General features: G+C 42.8%; 1 protein-coding gene across 2 annotated transcripts; it reads left to right on the forward strand.

The window, feature by feature from the left end:
* The first annotated feature begins 96 nt into the window (after positions 1–96).
* On the forward strand, positions 97–19,322 carry rnf157 (ring finger protein 157). 2 transcript variants are annotated; one of them, XM_029528199.1, is made up of 19 exons: positions 97–658; positions 3,748–3,866; positions 6,469–6,557; positions 6,882–7,028; positions 8,041–8,158; positions 8,245–8,311; positions 8,397–8,440; positions 9,446–9,493; positions 9,762–9,833; positions 10,001–10,160; positions 10,577–10,689; positions 10,789–11,021; positions 11,308–11,410; positions 11,559–11,667; positions 12,602–12,819; positions 12,920–12,982; positions 13,064–13,112; positions 15,206–15,316; positions 17,338–19,322. In XM_029528199.1, the coding sequence occupies exons 1-19, from the start codon at positions 571–573 to the stop codon at positions 17,484–17,486; spliced, it is 2,100 nt and encodes a 699-aa protein (XP_029384059.1). In that variant the 5' UTR covers positions 97–570; the 3' UTR covers positions 17,487–19,322. The 2 variants fall into 2 exon arrangements, with proteins under 2 accessions (XP_029384059.1, XP_029384060.1); XM_029528200.1 differs by lacking the exon at positions 15,206–15,316.
* Positions 19,323–20,615: the final 1,293 nt, after the last annotated feature.

Below are 20,615 nucleotides of genomic sequence, written 5' to 3' on the forward strand. Positions count from 1 at the left end.
GGAGAGAGAGGTAGAGAGAGGTAGAGAGAGAGGGGGGGGTGGGGGGACTGCGCAAAAACCACGGTCCGGATTTGTGCCTGACTGACGTCATGGGGAGCCACAGACCTCTTTGACAGGATCCAGCACAGACCAGCACCGGGGGATCCAAAACCGACCGACCGACCGACCAGTCCAGTCCGGTCCAGCCGGGAGATGTCGACCGCACCGCCGGTTTGTGTGCCGCAAACTCGTCCGTAAAATTAAACAAACAAACAAACAAACAAACAAAAAAAAAATCAGAAAGTAGTCCGGGGACGGAGATTTCACTCCAGCCGACCGTGAGACTGCGGCTCAACATGAGCAGATAAATTCTGTTTTTTTCAACCAACAAACAAACAAACAAACAAACAAACAGGAGGAGAGACGGCGATATATGCGGAGATAAGCAGCCCGGAGAACAACAACTAATCCCCGGGACGTCCACATTCACGGCCGACAGGAATGGACAGGGCAGCCCCAGCTGGATCCGATGATAGGGAATAACACGGAGACAAAGCCCGGACAGCCGCCTGTGTCTCCATCCGAGCGGACATGGGAGCCCTAACCAGCAGACAGAACATCGGCGTGGAGGAGGTGGACATCCCGTCCAACTCGGTGTACCGTTATCCGCCGAAATCCGGTAAGCCCCCCCACCAGCACCAGCAGAACAACAGGTCGGGCCCGGTGGGGGAGAGAGTCCCCTCCGATCAGTTAGCTGCAGATTATTATCATTAATTTATTTACATTTCATTTAAAACAATAAAGAAAAGAACAGCCATCATCATCATCATCATCATCATCACAGCCCTGCAGGGCACCTGGAGAGCCTACCTGTGGAGAAAGGAAGGAGCCATACCTGATTTATTTTTTTTTACTCATTTATTTTTTTATGAATGAGCCTCCAATCAACTTCATTCTTTTTTAAAACTTGAACCTGGCTTTTGCTTAATTTGAATTATTTCACATTTCACACACGTCCATAGAAGGCTACACACAGAGACTTGTGCATTATAAATCAAATTAATTATCCACACATCTATATTATAAATATAATTTGGCATCAGTTCTCATGCTACAGCATTTATGAACATCTATTAGTTGGAAGGTGGACTTGGTTTGACTGAATCATGGCTGCCATACTTTTGTCTGTAAAACAAATAAGTGATGAAGGAATGGAGAGGATTTGAATAGGACATAAATAAAAAGACCAAACACTATTAGTGGTACAGATGCTATATCCATGAAAATGATGCAGGGGCTTATATCGAAAATACAGCTGCCACCAACGAGTAAATATAATTATATAATTTAATATTAATATAATTCCAAACCGGTGAAAAAGAGACCGCTGTGAAAGCTTCACATCTTCCAAACCCGGACATATTCAACACACGTAAAACATTGTGCAAATCTGCATAAATTTACATTTGGAACCACCACAGAGGCCTGAAACTGTGACAGTAGGCAGATTTCTGGGCAAAAATGCCCAGAAATCGCAATTGCATTATTTAAGTAGCTGCTGTTTCATTTTCTTTCGATTGACTAACCTATTAATCAGCAACTTGGTGAGAATCTGATTCTTGTTCTGTTATCCTTCCATTCAGAATTTCCAAACTAATAATTGAATAATAATTTTGCGAAATGTATGCTGTATATTATTAAGGCATATGTGTTGTGCTGATGGATTTGAGACAGTTTAGGATTGAATGCGGTTTTTTGTTTTTGTGTTGTTCTATAAATCTAGTGCAGTGATGGGACCTGTATCAGAACACTTCAGGCAGTAGCCAGCCCTGTTATTTTGAAGGTATTGGGCTGACTGTATGTTCCAGTCACAGACTATGATTTAACCTATTTGTCTTTGTATTACTCCTCTATCTGATTTATTCTGATTGCAGCATTATGTTCAGCCTCCTACTGCGGTTTAGCAATAATCCAATATTACTGTCAAAATTGTATGGAGAAGATATATATTGCTTTTCATTTATTATTGCTTTTTTATCACGAGGAAAGACATAAAGTAAATTAAAATCTCTCACAGAATGAGATCTGAAATAGAATCAGGGGATGGTAGTAATGTTTTTATTTTACACAGACTTGATGTGTTAGGCTATATTCTGATATCACAATGATTTAGGGTAATATTTTATACTGTAGAGAGAACGGCGGGGTTGAAAAAACTGTTGACTTGTGGTTCCCATTATCCCTCCTCTCACCACAGTTCAAGGGAATTAGTCACAGGATTTATGAATTTGCAATATAACGGACCTGGTTGCAGCCTGAAGGGGTGGTGGTGGTGGTGGCGGCGGTGGTGTTGGGAGGGGAGGAAGGTGGTGGCGATGGCTGCTGGTGAAACCGATCTGTCAGCCCCAGTTCCTGTCTGTGGGATCTGGTGACAAAGCCTTGGCCTAGCTCATCTCTCCCACCTGCTGTAAATAATAATAAGGTAATGGAGAGAGAGAGAACGTCATCATCAGAGCTTTTTTTAGTTCATGATTTGTCATGTTATGCAGCGTTAAGGTCAGAGCATCCAAACCCCTTCGTTCTCTTCTGTATTAATAAGTGTGAGTCTGATTCAGCTCAGAGATGCCAGACTAAATGCCCTCCCAGCAGAAACATGACTTTAACCACCCAGCATGTATTTAAAGACTCAAAACCACTATTAAAGTCTTATGATATTAGCCCAGCCTGTGTTTAAAGGGCACAACATCTATTTAGGTCTGTTGTTATGAACCCAAACTCTTGGTAAACAGGTGGACAAGGAGAAGGAGGAGCCAATATCCCCAAATCAGTCTGTAAAGATTCACCAGCTATTTTTTCAGGGCTTCATTTGTCTTCTTGAAATAAAAGCAGCTCCCCCTAATCCCTCATTTTTAGACTCACCGGCCACCTGCGCTCGTTCAGTCCAGGATAAGTGCCCAGAAAGCTCACTAGTTGTTTTTGATGTTTCGAGATGAAGCATTTTGAGATCATTTGGCCATTTCAGTGGTGACAGGAGGTATCTCTGTCCAACGGTGCCAGCTAAATGGTTTAAATATTGAACAGAAATGTTAATGTTTGATGCCAGGGAAGTGCCAGATGCTCAGGCGTTGCGACTGGAAATATATTGACTGCAGCACTATGAAACAAACAAAAAAAAAAAAAAATCCCACTTTTAACGCTTTTTGTGTGCTATTGGGGCCTAAATTTTTTTTCCCACAAATGAAAAAACATCAGAAATCATTTCAGCAGTTCTTCTTAAAATCACATATACAGTGTTGCCTTGTTTTTGCTCTATGTTCGAGTAGCAGGATGTGAGGCCAGAGATTCAGAGACCAGAGCCCCAGACTAACAAAGACCAAACTGTTATCAGTCAAATGTTACTTAATATATTTTCTGTTTATAATGCGAATGTCTGTTTTATCTTGCCTCAAGAAACTGTAAGAATATCTTTCTAATGACAGTTTTTATGTGTCAAATGAACAAAAAGGGTCTTTAAATAAGGTTGATGCTTTTTGCCTTATGCAAAAAAAAGCAGTTTGAATGTGTAAAATTTAATTGCTAGAATAAGTAGTGGTTGAATCAGTATAGTTTATCTTGACACTCTCTTAGTCTATAAGTGAATTTGAAAGTAAGTTTAAATTCACCCAATTATTGACAGCTGCCACACTGTGTTATTGACTGAGCAATTTTTCCTACGTGTGATGATGTGCGCTCAGTTTTGTGTTTAAAAGTGACCATCACTCTGTGCAGGGAGCTACTTCGCAAGCCATTTCATCATGGGGGGAGAGAAGTTTGACTCCACCCATCCGGAGGGTTACCTCTTTGGGGAAAACACAGACCTTAACTTCCTGGGGACCAGACCTGTAGCGGTAGGTATTGTCCCACTCTAACTGTTATATCAAATATTAAACACGCAAGCAATCTCAGCAAAGGGTCAGCCTTTTGTTCTGGAGATTTGCTCACATCACTTGATCTTCTGCAGCAGATGGAGTCTGCCCAGGTGGCAAGAAAATGGAGTGAATATGCATTTTTCCTGTTGGCTTTCAAAGTTGAATCTGAAATTTATTCATGTATTATTCATGTGCCTGTGTGTAAATATATATGGATAGATAGGTATATTTAGTAAGTGTTTAGCTTATTAAAACATCAGAGAAGAGACAGGTTTGCCAAGATTGTATCATGAAATGTCTTGCCTTCTTCCACCAAGAGTCAACAAATGCTCATTTATTGATATAAAACAAAGAAAAAGTAGCAAAAGCTCATAGTGGAGGAGCGAAGACAGCTTTGGTCGATCAGCTAATTGATGAATCAAATACTCAGTAAGCGTGGCTGTCTCTGCAGCCCGGACTCCTGCAGTGGCAATTAACAGGCTTTTACACCGCCACTGATTGAAATTTATTTCAACGTCTCATCCTGTCATGCTAATTAAAAGCGAAATGACAGTCTGCCAGCTCCGCGTGCACAAACGTTGATAAGGGACAGTTCCTCCGGAGGGTTCGTTCAAATTCATCATGAACCTGAAGGTCAAACTAATGGGAGCTGCAGATCAAAAAGAGCTCATGTCCTCAGAGGAAATGCAGAATTTGACACAGACGGTGGGGCTTGCAGGGAGTTAAAGTGTTTGACAAGTGAGGCTGATATGGAGTGACTCAGTTCCATCTCCCTGTGTACTAATCTCAGTCGCACTGCTGTTTCTGTCTAGACCGGGGCTAAAATTAGGAGTGCAGTTTTTCTCCCGATTATGTGGGTGTTTATAATCCTCCTGTGGGCACAGAATTCAGCTGGTGTAGTGTGTTTTTCTTTCCTCGTATGTGTGTCTGAAGCTTTACCAGCATTATATAATGTGGTGGTTTCTAAGCAGATGGTGCTGTGGAATCATAAACCCAACCGCAGTTGTTGTGCTCTTGGTCATCTGTGCCACTATACAAATATGATAATGGTTGGGGCTATGTTTGGGGATTTTCAGAAAATCCTGCCTGAAGCTCAGGTATATCCAGAATTTGCCTTGATGCTGTGGCCGTGCGCATTTGAGTCAAATCTCAACTATTCAACTCTACCAACAGTCATTAGTATTAAATATTGTACATTTACGGTCCAAAGAGGATGAATCCTGCTGAGATCACTGGTCTACTGACTTTTTCTCTTTCAGTGAAATGTTCCCAGAAGGAATCAGATGGATTGTAATGAGCATTCATGTAGACGGAGAGACTCTTGATCTGGGCTAAAGTTAATGATATTCCTCTCAACCTCAGCCGTTGCCTGTTGGCAGTTAATATAGATTTATGTGTATTTCCAGGGTTTACACTGGACTTACTAAAACATGATAAAACACAGATGGTTTAAAATAAACACTCTGAATGTGCAATACCGTCCCACAAAGTACTGCATGAAGAAAAGCCAAGGAGCTGCTCCAAGTTAGAAAGAAATGTAAATAAATTGTGGATGGTGGTGAAACAGAAACAACAACAAAAACCCCAGTTTGTATCATTCAGTGTATAATATACCATCTATCATTTCTGCATGCTAAGCTAATGAGCATTTTAAATGTTACAGCATGTTGGCACTGTCAGTCTAAAAGTGTTCCCATTAAGTTGAGAAAGTCCGTAATAATTTTCTCTGAAAATGGCACGTATCAGTTGACACGTCTGTTTGAAAAAGAGAACTTGTCTAATCTCTTAAGTTTAACTTGAGCGTGTGCGAGGAAACACAGACGGGGTTCTAATATAAGACCTACAGTGTTGCCTGAGAGTCTCCAGTGAATGGCTCTTTTCAGCATCTGTTGCTCCGTGTGTGTGTTTGTTTGTGTGGTTTACAGGCGTGACTCCTGCTGAGCCCAGATGTGTAATAGCACTGAATATGGTGCCATTCAGAGCCGCACAAACACCCTTTTCCCCACACACAGATGAGGGGTTGTAGTGTGGAGGTATCTGACCACATCCTGAATGTTTCTCCTCCAGTGATCCTCAAACCACCTTCGCTCTCCGTTTACGCTCAGTCAGCAATTTCTGGCTTCAAACACACAACAAAAGAAAATAGAGAATTTCAAAGACTTTATTTATTTTAATGTTGAAAGTGTGATTGATCAATGAAAAAACATAGTTAAACCATTTTATTCTTTATGTTTCTTTATCTTGATATGGTCAACCTCACCCGTCTGGGCCTTGTGGTCCTGTGTGTGCAGAAATGTACCAAACAGCGTCTGAAGTGTGAACCTTGTCCCTGGAAAGACACAGTCTGAGCAGATTTTTTTGCTCCGGCTCAGCACTTGTCAGCGTGGATCTGGCTGGTGCTGACAAGAGTTTTGTGTTAAGGTTAAACCTGGAGCAGCCGCGGTCACCGTGTAACCCTGAATTCCCGGTGGTAACCAGAGGAATGTTGGGGCAGCGGGGGAAAGCTGAACACTACTACTCTTCAGTCTGCTAACTTGTGTTTTACATCTACAATTAGGTGTTTCCTTTTTTTTGTTTTCAGTTTCCGTACGCAGCCCCTCCACCTCAGGAACCAGTAAAGACGTTACGGAGCCTTATTAACATTCGAAAGGACACACTGCGGCTCGTACGGTAAGCGTCTCTATGCAGCTAAACACACGTGTAACCCCTCATCACGGCACTGTTGTCTAATTTTATGCCAACTGAGCTATGTTTAGGGAACAAGTCACAGCAGCTAATTGAAAGGACTGTGTCGAATCATATGTGTTTTCCTCTAATTTGATCTTTATTTTCTTTTGGCATAATTGAGTGTTACATAAGTGAGCCAGTTAAAGAATACGAGCTTAAAAAAAAAAAGTATGAAATAAGCACACTTATTGGTTACTAAAGCAGGAAGCTCACACATATCAGATGTTTGCCCTTCACTTGAAAACCCTCCCCCCCTGCCTCCGATAGGTGCAGCGAGGACCTGAAGCTGCCGGGTGACGAGGCGGGAAAAAACAGGGCCTGCTACAACGTCGAGTTCACGTTTGACGCTGACACGCAGGTGGCCATCACCATCTATTACCAGGCCATAGAGGAGTTTCACAATGGAGTGCCAGTGTGAGTGTGTTTTCTGACGTTTTAAATTTAATATCAGACACGTGAGTCTGTTGATTTGTCACTGAATGCTGAGCCTGCAGTCACTTAATGTGCGCGCTCATGACTTCGACTGAAATGGAGAAAATGTGTCCAACTTATTTTGGCACAATATTTTTTACGTTCCATTGCTTCCATTAAAGCTCCTGTAAGATCCTCATTGTCATACTGGTTAAATGATTCAATCCACCGGGTTGATGTAGGTGCTAGATCTGATTAAATTAAAGGAGAACTGCAGCTATTTTACACATTGAAGTCTCTTTTCTTCTCAGTTTTGCGGCGTATGATGAGAAAGAAATGTACTTTAAAGCCTTTTGTGGCTCCAGAGGGAGCTGTGCTACATCTGCTCATCGGCTCTGAAAACGAGGAAGTTGGAAAATGTAGAGTTAGAAAGAAATGAGGTTATTAGACCCCTGTAGACGGCGGCTCATCTCTGTTTGAGGCTCCAGGGTGGATTAGCTCGTATTATCACAACACACCAAAATCTCAGATGGAAGTCTTGCTAAGTCCAGTTGCACTGTTGGCATTGTAGGCACAAGGTTTTTGACAAAGGAGATGGATGTGTGCAATAACCAAAGACACCCTCCATTCTGCTGCTCTCATGCTGCTGCTGTTGTTTTATTGTGGAGTACTTAATGGATGGAGTGCCCTTTTACAGCTGCTTTAATATCAGCCAGACATAATCAATTCCCATTAAATATAGTCTCTTCCCTGTCGTTATGCAGCCGCATCAGGAACATGACTCAGTTTTTAATACACAGAGCTTAAACCATCTTTCTGACTTCTGCACTGTGAGACTGATATCATACAAGCTGGAATCAGCAGCAGGAGAGAAAAAGACTTTCATCGGTATTCATGTAGAGTAATGTCACCATAGAATATAAAATATTCAGTTACGTATTCTGCATAAAGAGCTGTCGCTGGCACAGACAAGCTGGCTGATCTGTCGGTAACCCACATGCGGTATTTCCTGCAGTTACCTGCCCCAGGACAGCTCCCTGCAGTCTGAGACGGTCCACTTCAAGAGGGGAGTCTGCCAGCAGTTCTGTCTGCCCTCACACACCGTCAACCTCAGCGAATGGGCCGACGACGAGGTGGGCTGTCCGTCTGAAGGCTTGCACACAAGCCTGTACGTAGTAAAAGCTGTTCGCTCACATATCTACTGTGTTTATCTGCTCAGCTGCTGTTTGATATGGACAAAGAGATTTTCCCCATGGTGGTGCAGGCAGTTGTAGACGAGGGAGAAGGTGAGTATGAGTGTGTTGATCACACTGATGGGCAGCTGTCAAAATGCAGCTGCAGAATTTTAATTTCTGAGTTTTGTCTCTGCAGAACATTTAGGACACTCTCATATTCTGCTGGCTACGTTTGAAAAGGTAAGAAAAAGCTTTTGATCCGAATTCTTCACTGTGAAGTTGTGACAGAAATTTAGTTTTGCCAACACTGGCAGGGCTCTCAGACAGAGAAATAAATTTAAATTAGATGAACAATAGCTGGTACTAGTTTGTGAAATCATTTTGAGAAAGTGATCGCCTTCTCTCAGTTTTATGAAGCTTAGCAAGGTGACTGCTGCTGCTCCTAAGACATATTTATTTTCATAAGATCTTAAAACACTTTGAGGCTTTGCTTGTTTGAAAATTGTGTCACATTTTAGCATTTTGAACAACAAAATAAATAAAAAAAAAAAAGTTCAACCATTTCTGTGTACTGCAGAGCTGCAACAAAAAAATTATCTGGAACTTTTATAAGCTAAAAGTACTGAATGTTCTCAGGCCGCAGTTTCTCCAAAGAGCTTTTATGCTTTTTAAGCATAAAAGCTCTGAAAGTGGATTTGTGGAATTAATAAAAGACAACACCTCTCTGACTGCTTTTTTATTGTGTAGTACTTAAAAGGCCACACCCTTTAAAGCTGCTTTATTATTAACCAGACATATTCAAGTCTCATTAAATATAGTCTATAACACCGGTCACAGTGAGGAAGGTGACTCAGACACAGAGTTTTTAATGCTCAAAGCAAATTCTAGTGTCATGTTACCTAATTTAAAAATGATCCCTGTCAGTAGAAAGAAAATGAATCAGCAACTTTTCCAGTCGACTCATCGTGGATGGTTGATTAGACGAATCTGGCATCAGCTATTATCTTTGAACATTTTATGGACCAAAAAAATTGGAGATAACCAATAATATAAATAAATGTTATGGTTTATTTTTCTTCCTCAGAAGCAAAGATGCCAAATGCCCCGTTTCTGTAAGGATACTACACTAGGTTGTGTGTATGATATAAAGATACAAAGAGAGACAGACTGAAGCTGGTTTCTGCAAAGGAAAATTTAGAATCAATTAAATAACGTTTAAGTTTAATTTCTTTGGTTCTTTGGCAGCACATGGACGGGAGTTACTGTGTGAAGCCTCTGAAGCAGAAACAAGTGGTAAATGCACAATACACTCTCCGTCTCTTTTTCCTTCCTTCCTCCTTTTGTGTCACATATTTTATGCTTTTGAAAGACAAAATTACACCAAGGCTTTTATTTTGAATGTGGCGCTTTGCCCCATGAGAACTGCTTATTTCAAATCAAATCAAATTGAATCAAATTTATTTCTACAGCGCTAAATCATAACAAATTTACATCAAGGCACTTTACACATGGAGCAGGTCCGGACCAAACTCTTTATTTATCACCATGTTGTTGTTCCCAGGTTGATGGCGTGAGTTATCTACTGCAGGAGATCTATGGGATAGAGAACAAATACAACAGCCAAGAATCAAAGGTAATTTTCAGATGAGGGGAGATTTTTCTACCTGCTCCTCTTTGAGTGCATCAGAAGTGACACCACTGTGTAGAGACATAAATCTTTCTCTTTGTTGCTTTGCTCAGTGACTCGAAGATTCTCTTTCTTCCTGAAATTGAAATATTTTCCTTTGTCTTCGTCTCCAGGTCGCTGATGATGAGATCAGTGACAACAGTGCGGAGTGTGTGGTGTGTTTGTCGGATGTGCGGGACACGCTCATCCTTCCCTGCCGACACCTGTGTCTCTGTAACGCTTGTGCAGACACGCTGCGCTACCAGGCCAACTGCTGTCCCATCTGCAGGCTGCGTGAGTTCCCAGCAACTTCTTCCAAAATGAGACGGCAGCTGCCTGAGAAACGCTTGTCGCACAGTAAAAAAAAAAAAAAAAGCATCCTCACAACAGTTTTAACACGTTGCTTTATTAGATTGCAATATTATGCGAGATGTATTTTTAGATGTGCTTGCACAGAGGCACAAAAATATGGAAGCGCATAACGGAAATTCAGAATAATGGTCAAAGGATTTATCAGCGCTGGCTGACCACCACAGCAGAGGAAACGTGGTCTGAAACCTCTGGGAAAAGCAAAGGCTGTTTCATTTAGGAAACAGAAAGAGGGTCAGCTTGTTTTCATGAGAGTGATAGTGATGGCCTCAATGTTTTTGTGTAAATGTGTGTTTATGTGGCCAGTAACAGTCCCTCTTTTTATCATTTTGGTTTCACAGCGTTCAGAGCGCTGCTGCAGATTCGAGCCATGAGGAAGAAACTGACTCCTCTGTCCCCGACCAGCTTTAACCCCGTCATCACTTCACAGACCTCAGACTCAGAGGAACACTCGGTGAGACAGAGCCGACGACAAAACAGCATATACATGAAATACCGATTGGACACAGGCCTGCGAAACTCACATCCTTCATCTCCCTCCTCTCGTGTGCAGGCGTCTGAGCACATCCCCCCAGGCTACGAAGTGGTGTCTCTCCTGGAGGCCTTGAACGGACCCCTGAACACCTCCTCAGTGGCTCCTGCTCCTCTCCACTCCGGCCCCAGCCACGTCTCCGGAGCACTTCCTCCATACAGCAGCGAACCGCACCCAGTGCCGGCACGCTCTCTTTCCCCTCTAGACCACTCCAACTCCAGTCAGGGGCTCAAACTCAAAAAGAGTGGTTCAAAGTAAGTCTGTCCATGTTAGTTGTCTCGCTGACATCGGAGTGTATTTCTCTTTGCTCTCCTTCTCTGGGAGTTGTTTTTAGCTAACTCACATTCAGATGTGATCAATTTGGAGCATCGTGCTTCAAAACAGATGGTTCATCGAGTTTTACGCTCAGATTGATGTTTTCACATTATAACCTGCTCATTATAACCTTGTTCTCCTGAGATCATATGACTTTATTCTTCTCTGTTATTTCTGTGTTTACTAAGGAACTTGAAACTTGTCCATTATGTTTATTTATTTTAGGTCCCTTTCCCAGAATTCATCTGTGCTTCCCGAAGAGGAGGATGAGAAGTCTTGCAGTGAATCAGAAGCCTGTCGCCACAAACTTGTTGTGGACCAACAGGGGGTGTGTGTTTGTGTTTGTGTGTGTGTGTGAAATAGAAAATACAGCTCGGCTCATCTCAAATTATACAGAGTGGACTGTGCATACGTTCATGTTTGTTTGTGTGTCTGTTGTCCGCTCCTCTCTCACTGTGACTCTTGTTGTTTCACAGTGTGGAGTGACTCCAGACAGCGAGAACCTGACTCTGTCCTCGTCTGGAGCCATCGACCAGTCATCCTGCACAGGGACCCCGCTCTCCTCCACCATCACCTCCCCTGAAGGTAAATGCAGATTTTTCAAATATAAACCACATTAGTTTGTTATCTTATTCAAGGATGCAGCTCATGGTGGGTCCAAACACACTGCATACAATCTTACACTATCCTTAAATCTTAAATCTATCCAAATCTTCACACAGAAGAATATGGTTAGCTTCTCTTTCACGTGTCTTCTCCAGCTTGTTTGGAGCCTCCATGTAAGACGCTTCCTTCTGTGATTGTGTGTTTTAAATATACCTGTCAGTCGTCCCTCAGCTCCATGTCACTGTTTCTCCGGTTAATGACTTTAGATGTCAGGCTAATCTATGGTGCCATTCAGAAGAAACATTTCCCTGTTCGGTGCCGCTTAAATTTAGCCAGAAGGCGAAACAGAAAGATCTCAAGGCCCTTCAGAAGCATTTTAGCATAAATAAATCATGTGCTAGTTCCACCTCAGCATTTTATGTTGGTGCCACTGGATCAGATTTTATGGGAAAACTGTGGAGTGGCTTCTCGGCACCAAACAAAACAGGAAGGGAGGGCTGTTATTTCAGCTTCAAATATGTTTGTTGCCCTCTACAAGGCCAGTCCAGTAAAGTCAGGCCATCATCTTGTGTTCTGTAGTCTAACAGACAAAGACATCACACGTGTTATTGACCATCGTTACTTTACTGACAGAAACATTTGTGACTTCTGCACAGATTTTGTGGGACATATTGTTGAGTGCTGGCTTTGATTTGTGTGTAAGAACAACAACAACGCCGAATCTGACAGGAGGTCACTGCAACAAAAATAAAATCATTACAGCTTGGATCTACCTGTGAAACTGCAAAAGTTTTTATAGTGCTTTTTATTTTGCAGAGCAAAAAAAAAAAAAGCTTTAACGTACTCATGTGGGGGCAAATAACCTTCAGAGCCCCGAGCCCAACCATGACGTTTATCTCCGTCTGTCTGCCAGACCCGGTGAGCAGCAGCCTGGCCCAGTCAGTGATGTCCATGGCCTCGTCCCACTCGCAGCACTCCCACATCAGCACTGACACCATGTCCTCCATGTCAGGGTCCTACCTGGCCGGGGCCGAAGGCGAGCAAGGGGGGGAGGACGGGGGAGACGACGCGGGGGGCGAGGAGAAACAGGACGCTCCCATGGAGAGCCGAAGTCCATCGCAGCAAGACGGGGTGATGAAAGAGGAAGGAGCAGTTCAGCTGCATTTTTCTGTGATTTACCAAAAAGGTGTCATCTCACCATCTGGCTGTCTCCCTCTTTCCTCCCACTCAGGAGTTTTCCAGGGAGCCCAAGGAGCTGAACTACTCAATGGCTGTAGAGGAGCAGGACTCCGAGGTGACGGAGGCACAGTGATGTTTGATTTGGGTGTAATGAACCAGATGTTACTTTACTAACCCTTCTCTTTGCTGCCGTCAGGGAAACGATGTGACAGAAGAAGACTGCTCCTCCCCATCTAACGGAAAAGGTAACTATGGTGACCACCCCTCACCTGTCACCCCCGACTTCTCACCTGCCTTTGTATTTGTTGCACTCATGCGAAGAAGAAATCCAAACTTTTAAATGTTTTTGAATCATGGCAGTGTAATCGCAGCCCTCTCAGAGTGAAGCGATCCCATGTCAGATATTGACCTCTAGATGGGGCAGTCCCTTTCAAAATGCACGTAAACCACCTCAACATGTAGTGTCTTGAACTGCCACGAATGTGTGTGTGTGCACTAGAACCTCTTCCTACCTTTCAGAGAGGGCTGAGCTCTTAAGATTGGTCCTGCTGAAATGCTGAAATGGCAAATAGAAAGTAATTCAGAGCGAAATGTCTTCACTGGGGATGCTCTGATCAGGCTGTTCGACGTCCAGCCTGGTTTTGTGGGGACGAAACAGGACTGGATTGGGGCACGAACTGGCTCTGGACACCTGATTCTATTCTTGGAGGATCCAGCCCCTGAACTGGCCAGAAGACGTCATTTTATTTGTTCGTCTTATTTTTGAACCAGTATTTCTTGATTGATAAATTTTGTAGCTTGTGATGATCAATCAGAGCATCCTGTCAAGCAGCAAGCGCGTACCGGCTTCCTGTGTTGTTTAGATGAGGTTCTGCAGCACACCCGGCTACCGACTTGCATTTGCATGATTTGCACTTGTACATCAATGGTTGTGGGTGCTCAGTGTGCGTTTGTGTATTTAGTGAATGTGTATGAAGTGTGTCATTCAGCATTGTTGCACATAAAGCTATGCAGTTGCCTGTGCTGCTTTACCTGCCGCATCATGAAGCTTCTTCATGCTCCATTTGCACTGCTGCTGAATGTTTGTGTACGTGTATGTGTGTGTGCGTGTGTGTGTGTGTGTTTATGTGTCAACATGAGAGAGAGAAGCTGAGAGAGATGGACGGCAAAAGAATGTAGGATTGAAGCAAGCACAACACTGGTTTGAAAGGTTTGTGCAAAAATTAGTTTTTGTGTATCTGTGTACGTGTGTGTGTGTGTGTGTGAGACACCTCGGGCCGGACTGAATCAATCAATGAGTACCTGTGAGCTGCTGAAGGACCTTTCAGTTCTCTAGGAGACGAGCGGACCTGTGCACATGCACTGCAGGATGTATGTTTGCACGCATGTGTGTGCATCTGCACCGGCGTTGCCAGACAGCCTCTGTATGTGCAGCGTCTGTGTATTTGTGCTGAGCTGCCAATCATTCAGTCATCTCTGCCCGCTCCTTCTCATTAGCTCCACACACGCAGGCTTGCTGCAGGCATGAGCTGCACATTTCAAACACCTCAGTATTTATCAACTGGCCGTGCTGGAAAAGGCAGAAAGATGCTGATCCATTTATATTTCTTCACAAACTAATGAGAAATTAGACTGATAGCTGAAACGCTGGGTTAACTGGGGGCTCAATAAAGTTAATAACAACAGGATGGCAGCTAATTTTATATATTATATACATGACATTATTATTATATTATAGTCGCTGATAATGATTACATTTGAATCACTTTTCACATAACAAAGTTATTGCAGGCTAACTGGGGATTTCCTTGTGGAAACAAAGAATAAACAGCAAAATGAATTTTCCTGAAGCGGAAACAAAATTAACATTCAAATTTAAAAAAAATCATTTGCAGGCTCACTGACTGACAGCGAAATCTGGTCTTCTGTGCTGAAAGCCTGCGTTAAAGCTCCAGGCTCCTTCTTGTCTCTGTAAACAAGCTTTTCGTCTCCTACATCTCATTCTGTCTAATTATATCCAGCCGGACGAGCCAAGCAGCATCAGAATGCCCCTGATTGCTTGTTGCTCCTTCATGACTCAGTTTCTTTCAACTGTATCCCCTCCGCCCCTGATCTGATTAGATATATCGTAAAAGCTTTCAGGCAGTTCTCCTTTTACATTTCAGCTTAATTGAGATAGAAATTTTTCATCATTTATTATTTACTCTTGCCTTTCCAGCATGGCCTCCCTCACCCCTCCACCTCTAACACCTTCCTTCCTTCCCGCCCTCCCTCCGCCTGTTCCCTTTCCTCCCGCTGTGCCTGGCTGCTCTTGTTTGACCTTTGCCCTCGCTTGCAGGTGGGCGGAGCAGGTGTCCAGAGTTGGCCAATAACAATCAGGGCGTCGCCCTCTGTGACACGCCCTCTTTGGGGTTGGATAATGAGCAGGCTCCCGACAGCCGATTCGCCGGTGAGTGGCAACCTCTCGAACATGGACCGATGCAAAGAACTGGGGGAGGGAGAGGGATGAGGAGTGCATGAGTCAGAATCAGTCAGAAGATTTAAAGGAGCTCTGACACCTTAGCTTCCTAGCCTGACATGATAATTCACATCCAAGAAACAAGAGAAGCAGATGAGTTTCTACATTTTGGGCAGATTTAGCAGCAGCTGCTCCAGGCAGGACTTTTAGCAGCATCTTTGCCCAGCATGAGAATCTGGAGCCTTCCTTCTTCTCTTCATTCCCACCCTTTGGTGTTGTTGTGGTGCTTCATTGCTTCCTCAGTACCGGTTAGCTCTGCACTGTCTCCCTCCTCTCCCCGTTAGCTGAAGCCCTGGTGTGTGTGTGTGTGTGTGTGCGCGTGTGTGCGTGCGTGCAACTGAGTGAGTGCATCTTATTGTGTGCCTGAAAAGTTTGTTATGCATGTTGTTGTGTTTTCTGTTTAGTGTGTGAGTGAGCGAGAGAGAGAGAGAGAGAGAGAGAGTGGCCCATTCCAGAGTCGAAGTTCATGTTCAGCGTCTGCCAGCGCCGAGCTGCTTTGCCAAACATCTGCTCCTCGTTCTTCCACCCCGCCATCTTCCCTCCTGTCCTCTTCAAATCCTCCTCCTGCTTCTCCGCACTGTGATGAGAGCTAAAGGTTTCACTCTTCATGTTTGATTTACGGTGTTTTTCCAGTTCTGGAGTCCACAGTGATCCACTTTTGGTTCATTCTGGAGAATTTTTCATGCAACCAATGGAAGCCATATATAGATATATGAACTATAACATTTATTTATCGTCATATTTGGTAAATATTGTTAAAGAACAGCTCAATAATGCAAAAATATTATTTTGCTAATTATACGCAATAAAATTACAATAGTCTATTTATACATTTTATCAATTTTATTCCAACTAATTGTTTTGTCTTTTTGATGAAAATGATATAAGCTAATCATAGGAAATATTGAACATATAGGCCCTTTCTTCATGTCCTTTAGCTCTGCGTCATTGTCATAACCCTCAGCCCCCCCCCCCCCCCCCCCCCCCCCCCCCACACATGCCCCTGAACCTGTGCCACCCCTTCCGTGTTTTATGGTGAACATTGTGACATGTTTTCTCTTTGTGTGTCGTAAAAGCGTTGTGTTATCTCTCTCTGTTTCTCTCCCCTTTTTTTCCCCTGTCATTCTTCACATCTGCTCTCTTTCCCTGGACATTTTCCTCCTCCGTCTTCTTCCTTGTTCTTTCTCTCTTTTCCTACTTTCGCCTTCTTTCGGATGGACAGATGAGGAGTCGTGCCCAGTGCACATTGAGGACTAGGTATGGAGTTATGGTCAGATGGTAGATAAGACACCAGGGTGACTTTGTCCTGTATATTTGTCATCTTTACCTTTGGAATACACTTTTATTTTTTCAAAAAACAAATGCATTATTCTTTCAATCTCTAATCAAATATCTTTAAAATTGTTTTGTTTCATGTTTATCCCTTTCCAACCGCAGCTCAGTTACACAGCAGTTAAGGAAAGGAGCTTTCGATGTGAATGTCATCTATTATTCACATTCTCTCTGGTTGAGACCTAAAACTATGAATAATTAATTTTAATCCTTGAGAGTTGTTTTTTTGTGTCTAATGCTCTTCATCATTTATTGTGAGTCAGAACCGTATTGTGTGACCACTGCTGAGGTTTAATATTTGCGGCCTTGAAGGGTTTTCTTCAATTGTCTTGATCAAACTTGTGACAATATAAAATATAGTGTTTTGATTGGAGAAAGATATCAACAGACCTTGTTAAATCTATTTTTTATTTCAGCGTGTCGTTTGTGTGTCTGCAGGCTGGTTTCAGAGAACAGCAGCAGCAGGAGTTTTTAATTATAAATATGATTTTGTTTTGTCACTGATTGGTAAAAAAAAAAAAATAAGCACATGGACTTTAATAGAAAATGAGCGAGACAGTCCTGCAGCAGCTCTGTGAACGTCGCCATCATGTCTGCCTCTGTCTTCTTCTCTCGCTCAGGTCTGATGTACCTGGGGGGCTACAGGCCCGTCTTGGAGCCCCGCCCCCACCACACCTCCACCAGCAATATCAACCTGGAGGAGCTGGGGGCAGATAACAGGGACAGCCAGAGTCCTAAACATCCCCGCTGCGGACCACTCATTGTGTAACACACACACACACACACACACACAGGACGTTGACCTTACCTGTCCGGAGTCAGCTCTTCCTTTCCTGCCACAGTGCTGCATCACTGGATCCTGTCGTCCGAACACGGAAACCATCGTCTGGACTGATTGTTCTGATCGGGGAGAGGAGGGAAGAGGATCGACTCCCTCTTCCCTCCTCTGTTCTCTTCAATCTCACAGAAGTTTCATTTATTTTTATTCTTTTTTTTTTTGTCTGTGAGCTAACGTGTTGTGGGAGTGATTAGCCTACTGCTACATTATTATTATTATTATTATTTATTACCTGTAGGTCTAACCAATGAGAGCTGTGTATCGTGATCTTTACAAACATACCTGCTGCTCCCTTCCTTCCATGTCCCCTCGTTTCCTTTCCTTCCCGCCTGCTCTCCTCTATTACCAGCCAAATAGTCAGGGGTTACTGTGATCTGCAATCGGATTTGTACTGATGTACTTCTTCTTCTCTGTACTTTACCTTATCCAACAACATGCTGACTCCTCTCCTCAGACCAGGGAGCAACCGTCTCCACTTCGCATGCAGCTTTTGACTCCTGCTGACTTTTTCTTTTTCCTCCTCCTCCTCCTCCTTCTTCTTCTTCCTTCTCATTCCCGCCGCCATCATTTCCAAACATGGAAACTTGTGCTGAATGTGAATCTAGAGACACTTGGACTTGTGGGGTGGCAAGAAATGTCGGCTTAAGCAAACAGAAATAGGTAAAATATAAAAAATACAAAAAGACACTTCAAACAGAATGTATGATGTGGCAGAAGGGGAATGTACGTCACCTAAACTGGAATTAAACACCAACTTTGAGCTCTAAACTGGACCCTTAAACACACGGGCACTGTGCCGTCCTCTTCCCTCTCCAGCTCGATGTCAGCATGTCAGTATTTTTATTGTTTCAACTGGAAATCAAACGAAGTACCACCAAGCAATAACAATGCCGAATGTGCAACTCCTCTCCTTTCTCCTGCAGGAGGCTCATTTACAGTCCAAACTATGACGGGTGTCCTTTTCTGTTCAAATCCAGACATTTCAGTGTGTTTCTGATTTGATTTGATTCATAGAAAAGGGATTTAATGTGAGAAAAACAGCACACGGTGATTTTGAAAACTCGAAACGTGGGATTTAAGCCACACTGTGGCATTTTGTCCATCCTCACACTCCCCAGTATCCATCTGCCCTCCTCATTTGTGAAGCTTTTAGTTGTTTTGTTTTTTGTCTTTTTTGTACAATATACTTTAATGCATCGCTCACCTTCTTGTTGACGTTCTCCGTTTCTGTTTTTAATTTGTTGCAAAACACTGTGTTGTTTGTTAGAATGCGGATGATAATATGTGAAAACCTGTAAACGTTTACACACACTTACACACACAAACGTGTGCGTGTCACGTAAGGAACTAACTGAAAAGGGACGATATCGAAATTTAATGCACTATTCGCTATTTCCTGGACGACACACGTTGCGGTGCATGAGGCGTCAGTAGAGTAAGCATGTTAGTCTAGCTCGGCCCGCACCGTCCTGTACAGAACTTGATAACAGATCACTAAACACACTTCAAGCCGAACTTTAAACCCTTACGTAGTGTCATATAATCAGTTGCTGGCTCTTTATTCCCTTGGCCGAACTGTTGCGGTCAAGACTTCTGCACTACTATATCCAAGCTGCAAACGGTCATGTGATTACAGTCTGAATGTGTAGATGAAGCTCGTCTCTGCCGTCAGTTGCAGTGTGACATTGAATATTGAATCTGTAAGGCCCCACTTTTCTAGAATTCTGAGTGAAAATGTCAAAGAAAATATCAAACGGACAATAAAGTTTTTGCAACTAAATGGTGGTTGGTTGATTTGCTGCTGATGCCATCAGGGCAGCGTTGTGTCAGACGCTGCTCTGAGATATTTCCAAACATGGTCTCCTTCACTCAAACTCGTTGAATTTTTCAAACTCTGGTATGCTGCATTTTCCCAAACAAGAGCTAAATTTGTATTTTGTCCCCAGTAAGAATAATTTCTCAGGCAGGGAATCACCATTTTTCCCACAAATCATGACATTATTTGAAAATATTTCAAGACACACTATTTTAAGTAGACGTAAATGATAATCACAGTGTTTGCTGCTCTGTGGCTGCTCCTCAGTGGAGGCAGGTGTGCAAAACGTGATAAAAGAAAGTAAAATATTAAATGTTTCTGTCGCTTTTTGTTGAATTCCATGATGCATTTGTTTGTGCAAAAATATCAGCATCTGCAACGTGCCAGTGCACAATCCTTTGCTAACATGTTAGCCATGCTCCCGCTACAGGCTAATTGTTTATTAGCATTGTGTTGTGCTGCCTCCTTGTGGCACAAAATTCATCACTGCACTTTTAAATTTAGCAATAAAAGCATAACAATCTGCCATTAAATAGGTGAGTTTATCACTGATACTGTAGTCAACATAGAAAATGAGTCATTATTGGTGAATTGTCACACTTGAGTAGTGAGTTGATTAGTCGGTTAATAATAATCAATAACTACTTTATTATTCATTAACTAAACTTCACATATTAAAGAAATGGATTTTATGCTGTTGGTCGGGCATATTAGAGACATTTTTCAGCATTGCTGACATTTAAAAGAGCAAACAAGCCACTGACATTAAAAGAATCTGCGTCAAAGTACTGATAAATGAAAGTAATCAGTAGCTGCAGCCTTTCCCAACCTGATTGTTTTTGAACCGATGTAATTACTGCGAGGACCATTAAACAATACAAAGACTTCATGAAACAAAGCCACTCAGCGCACAGAAGGAAACTTTTTGCTTGAATAGTAAATGGTCTGAGATGCTCCACAGGGAGGAACGAGTGGGTTTAAATGAGAGCTGCTCATAATCGGTGATCAGATTCTCTCAAATTGAATTAGTTATGTGCTGCTCTGTGTGTTAGAGTTAATGTCTGTAACTGAAGGCACTGCACACCGACCGCTGCCATGTTTACTTCAGTCACAGTAAATTCACATTGTGCTCTCAGACGGATGTGTCCTCTGCACCTGCCTCTGCTTTGGTTTTAATATTTGCTGCTCCTTCGTCAGGCCAATCAGTCACTCTCACCTGCCTGTAAAATCAAAGCCGGATGTGA

This window comes from Echeneis naucrates, chromosome 19, assembly GCF_900963305.1.
Source record: "Echeneis naucrates chromosome 19, fEcheNa1.1, whole genome shotgun sequence".
NCBI classification, from domain to species: domain Eukaryota; kingdom Metazoa; phylum Chordata; class Actinopteri; order Carangiformes; family Echeneidae; genus Echeneis; species Echeneis naucrates.

Excerpts from the sequence above, each read along its gene's own strand:
- rnf157 (XM_029528199.1), top strand. The coding sequence starts at position 571 with ATGGGAGCCCTAACCAGCAGACAGAACATCGGCGTGGAGGAGGTGGAC. Across the intron at positions 8,312-8,396 it reads AGTTGTAGACGAGGGAGAAG|AACATTTAGGACACTCTCAT; the intron begins GTGAGTATGAGT and ends TTGTCTCTGCAG. Across the intron at positions 9,494-9,761 it reads CTCTGAAGCAGAAACAAGTG|GTTGATGGCGTGAGTTATCT; the intron begins GTAAATGCACAA and ends TGTTGTTCCCAG.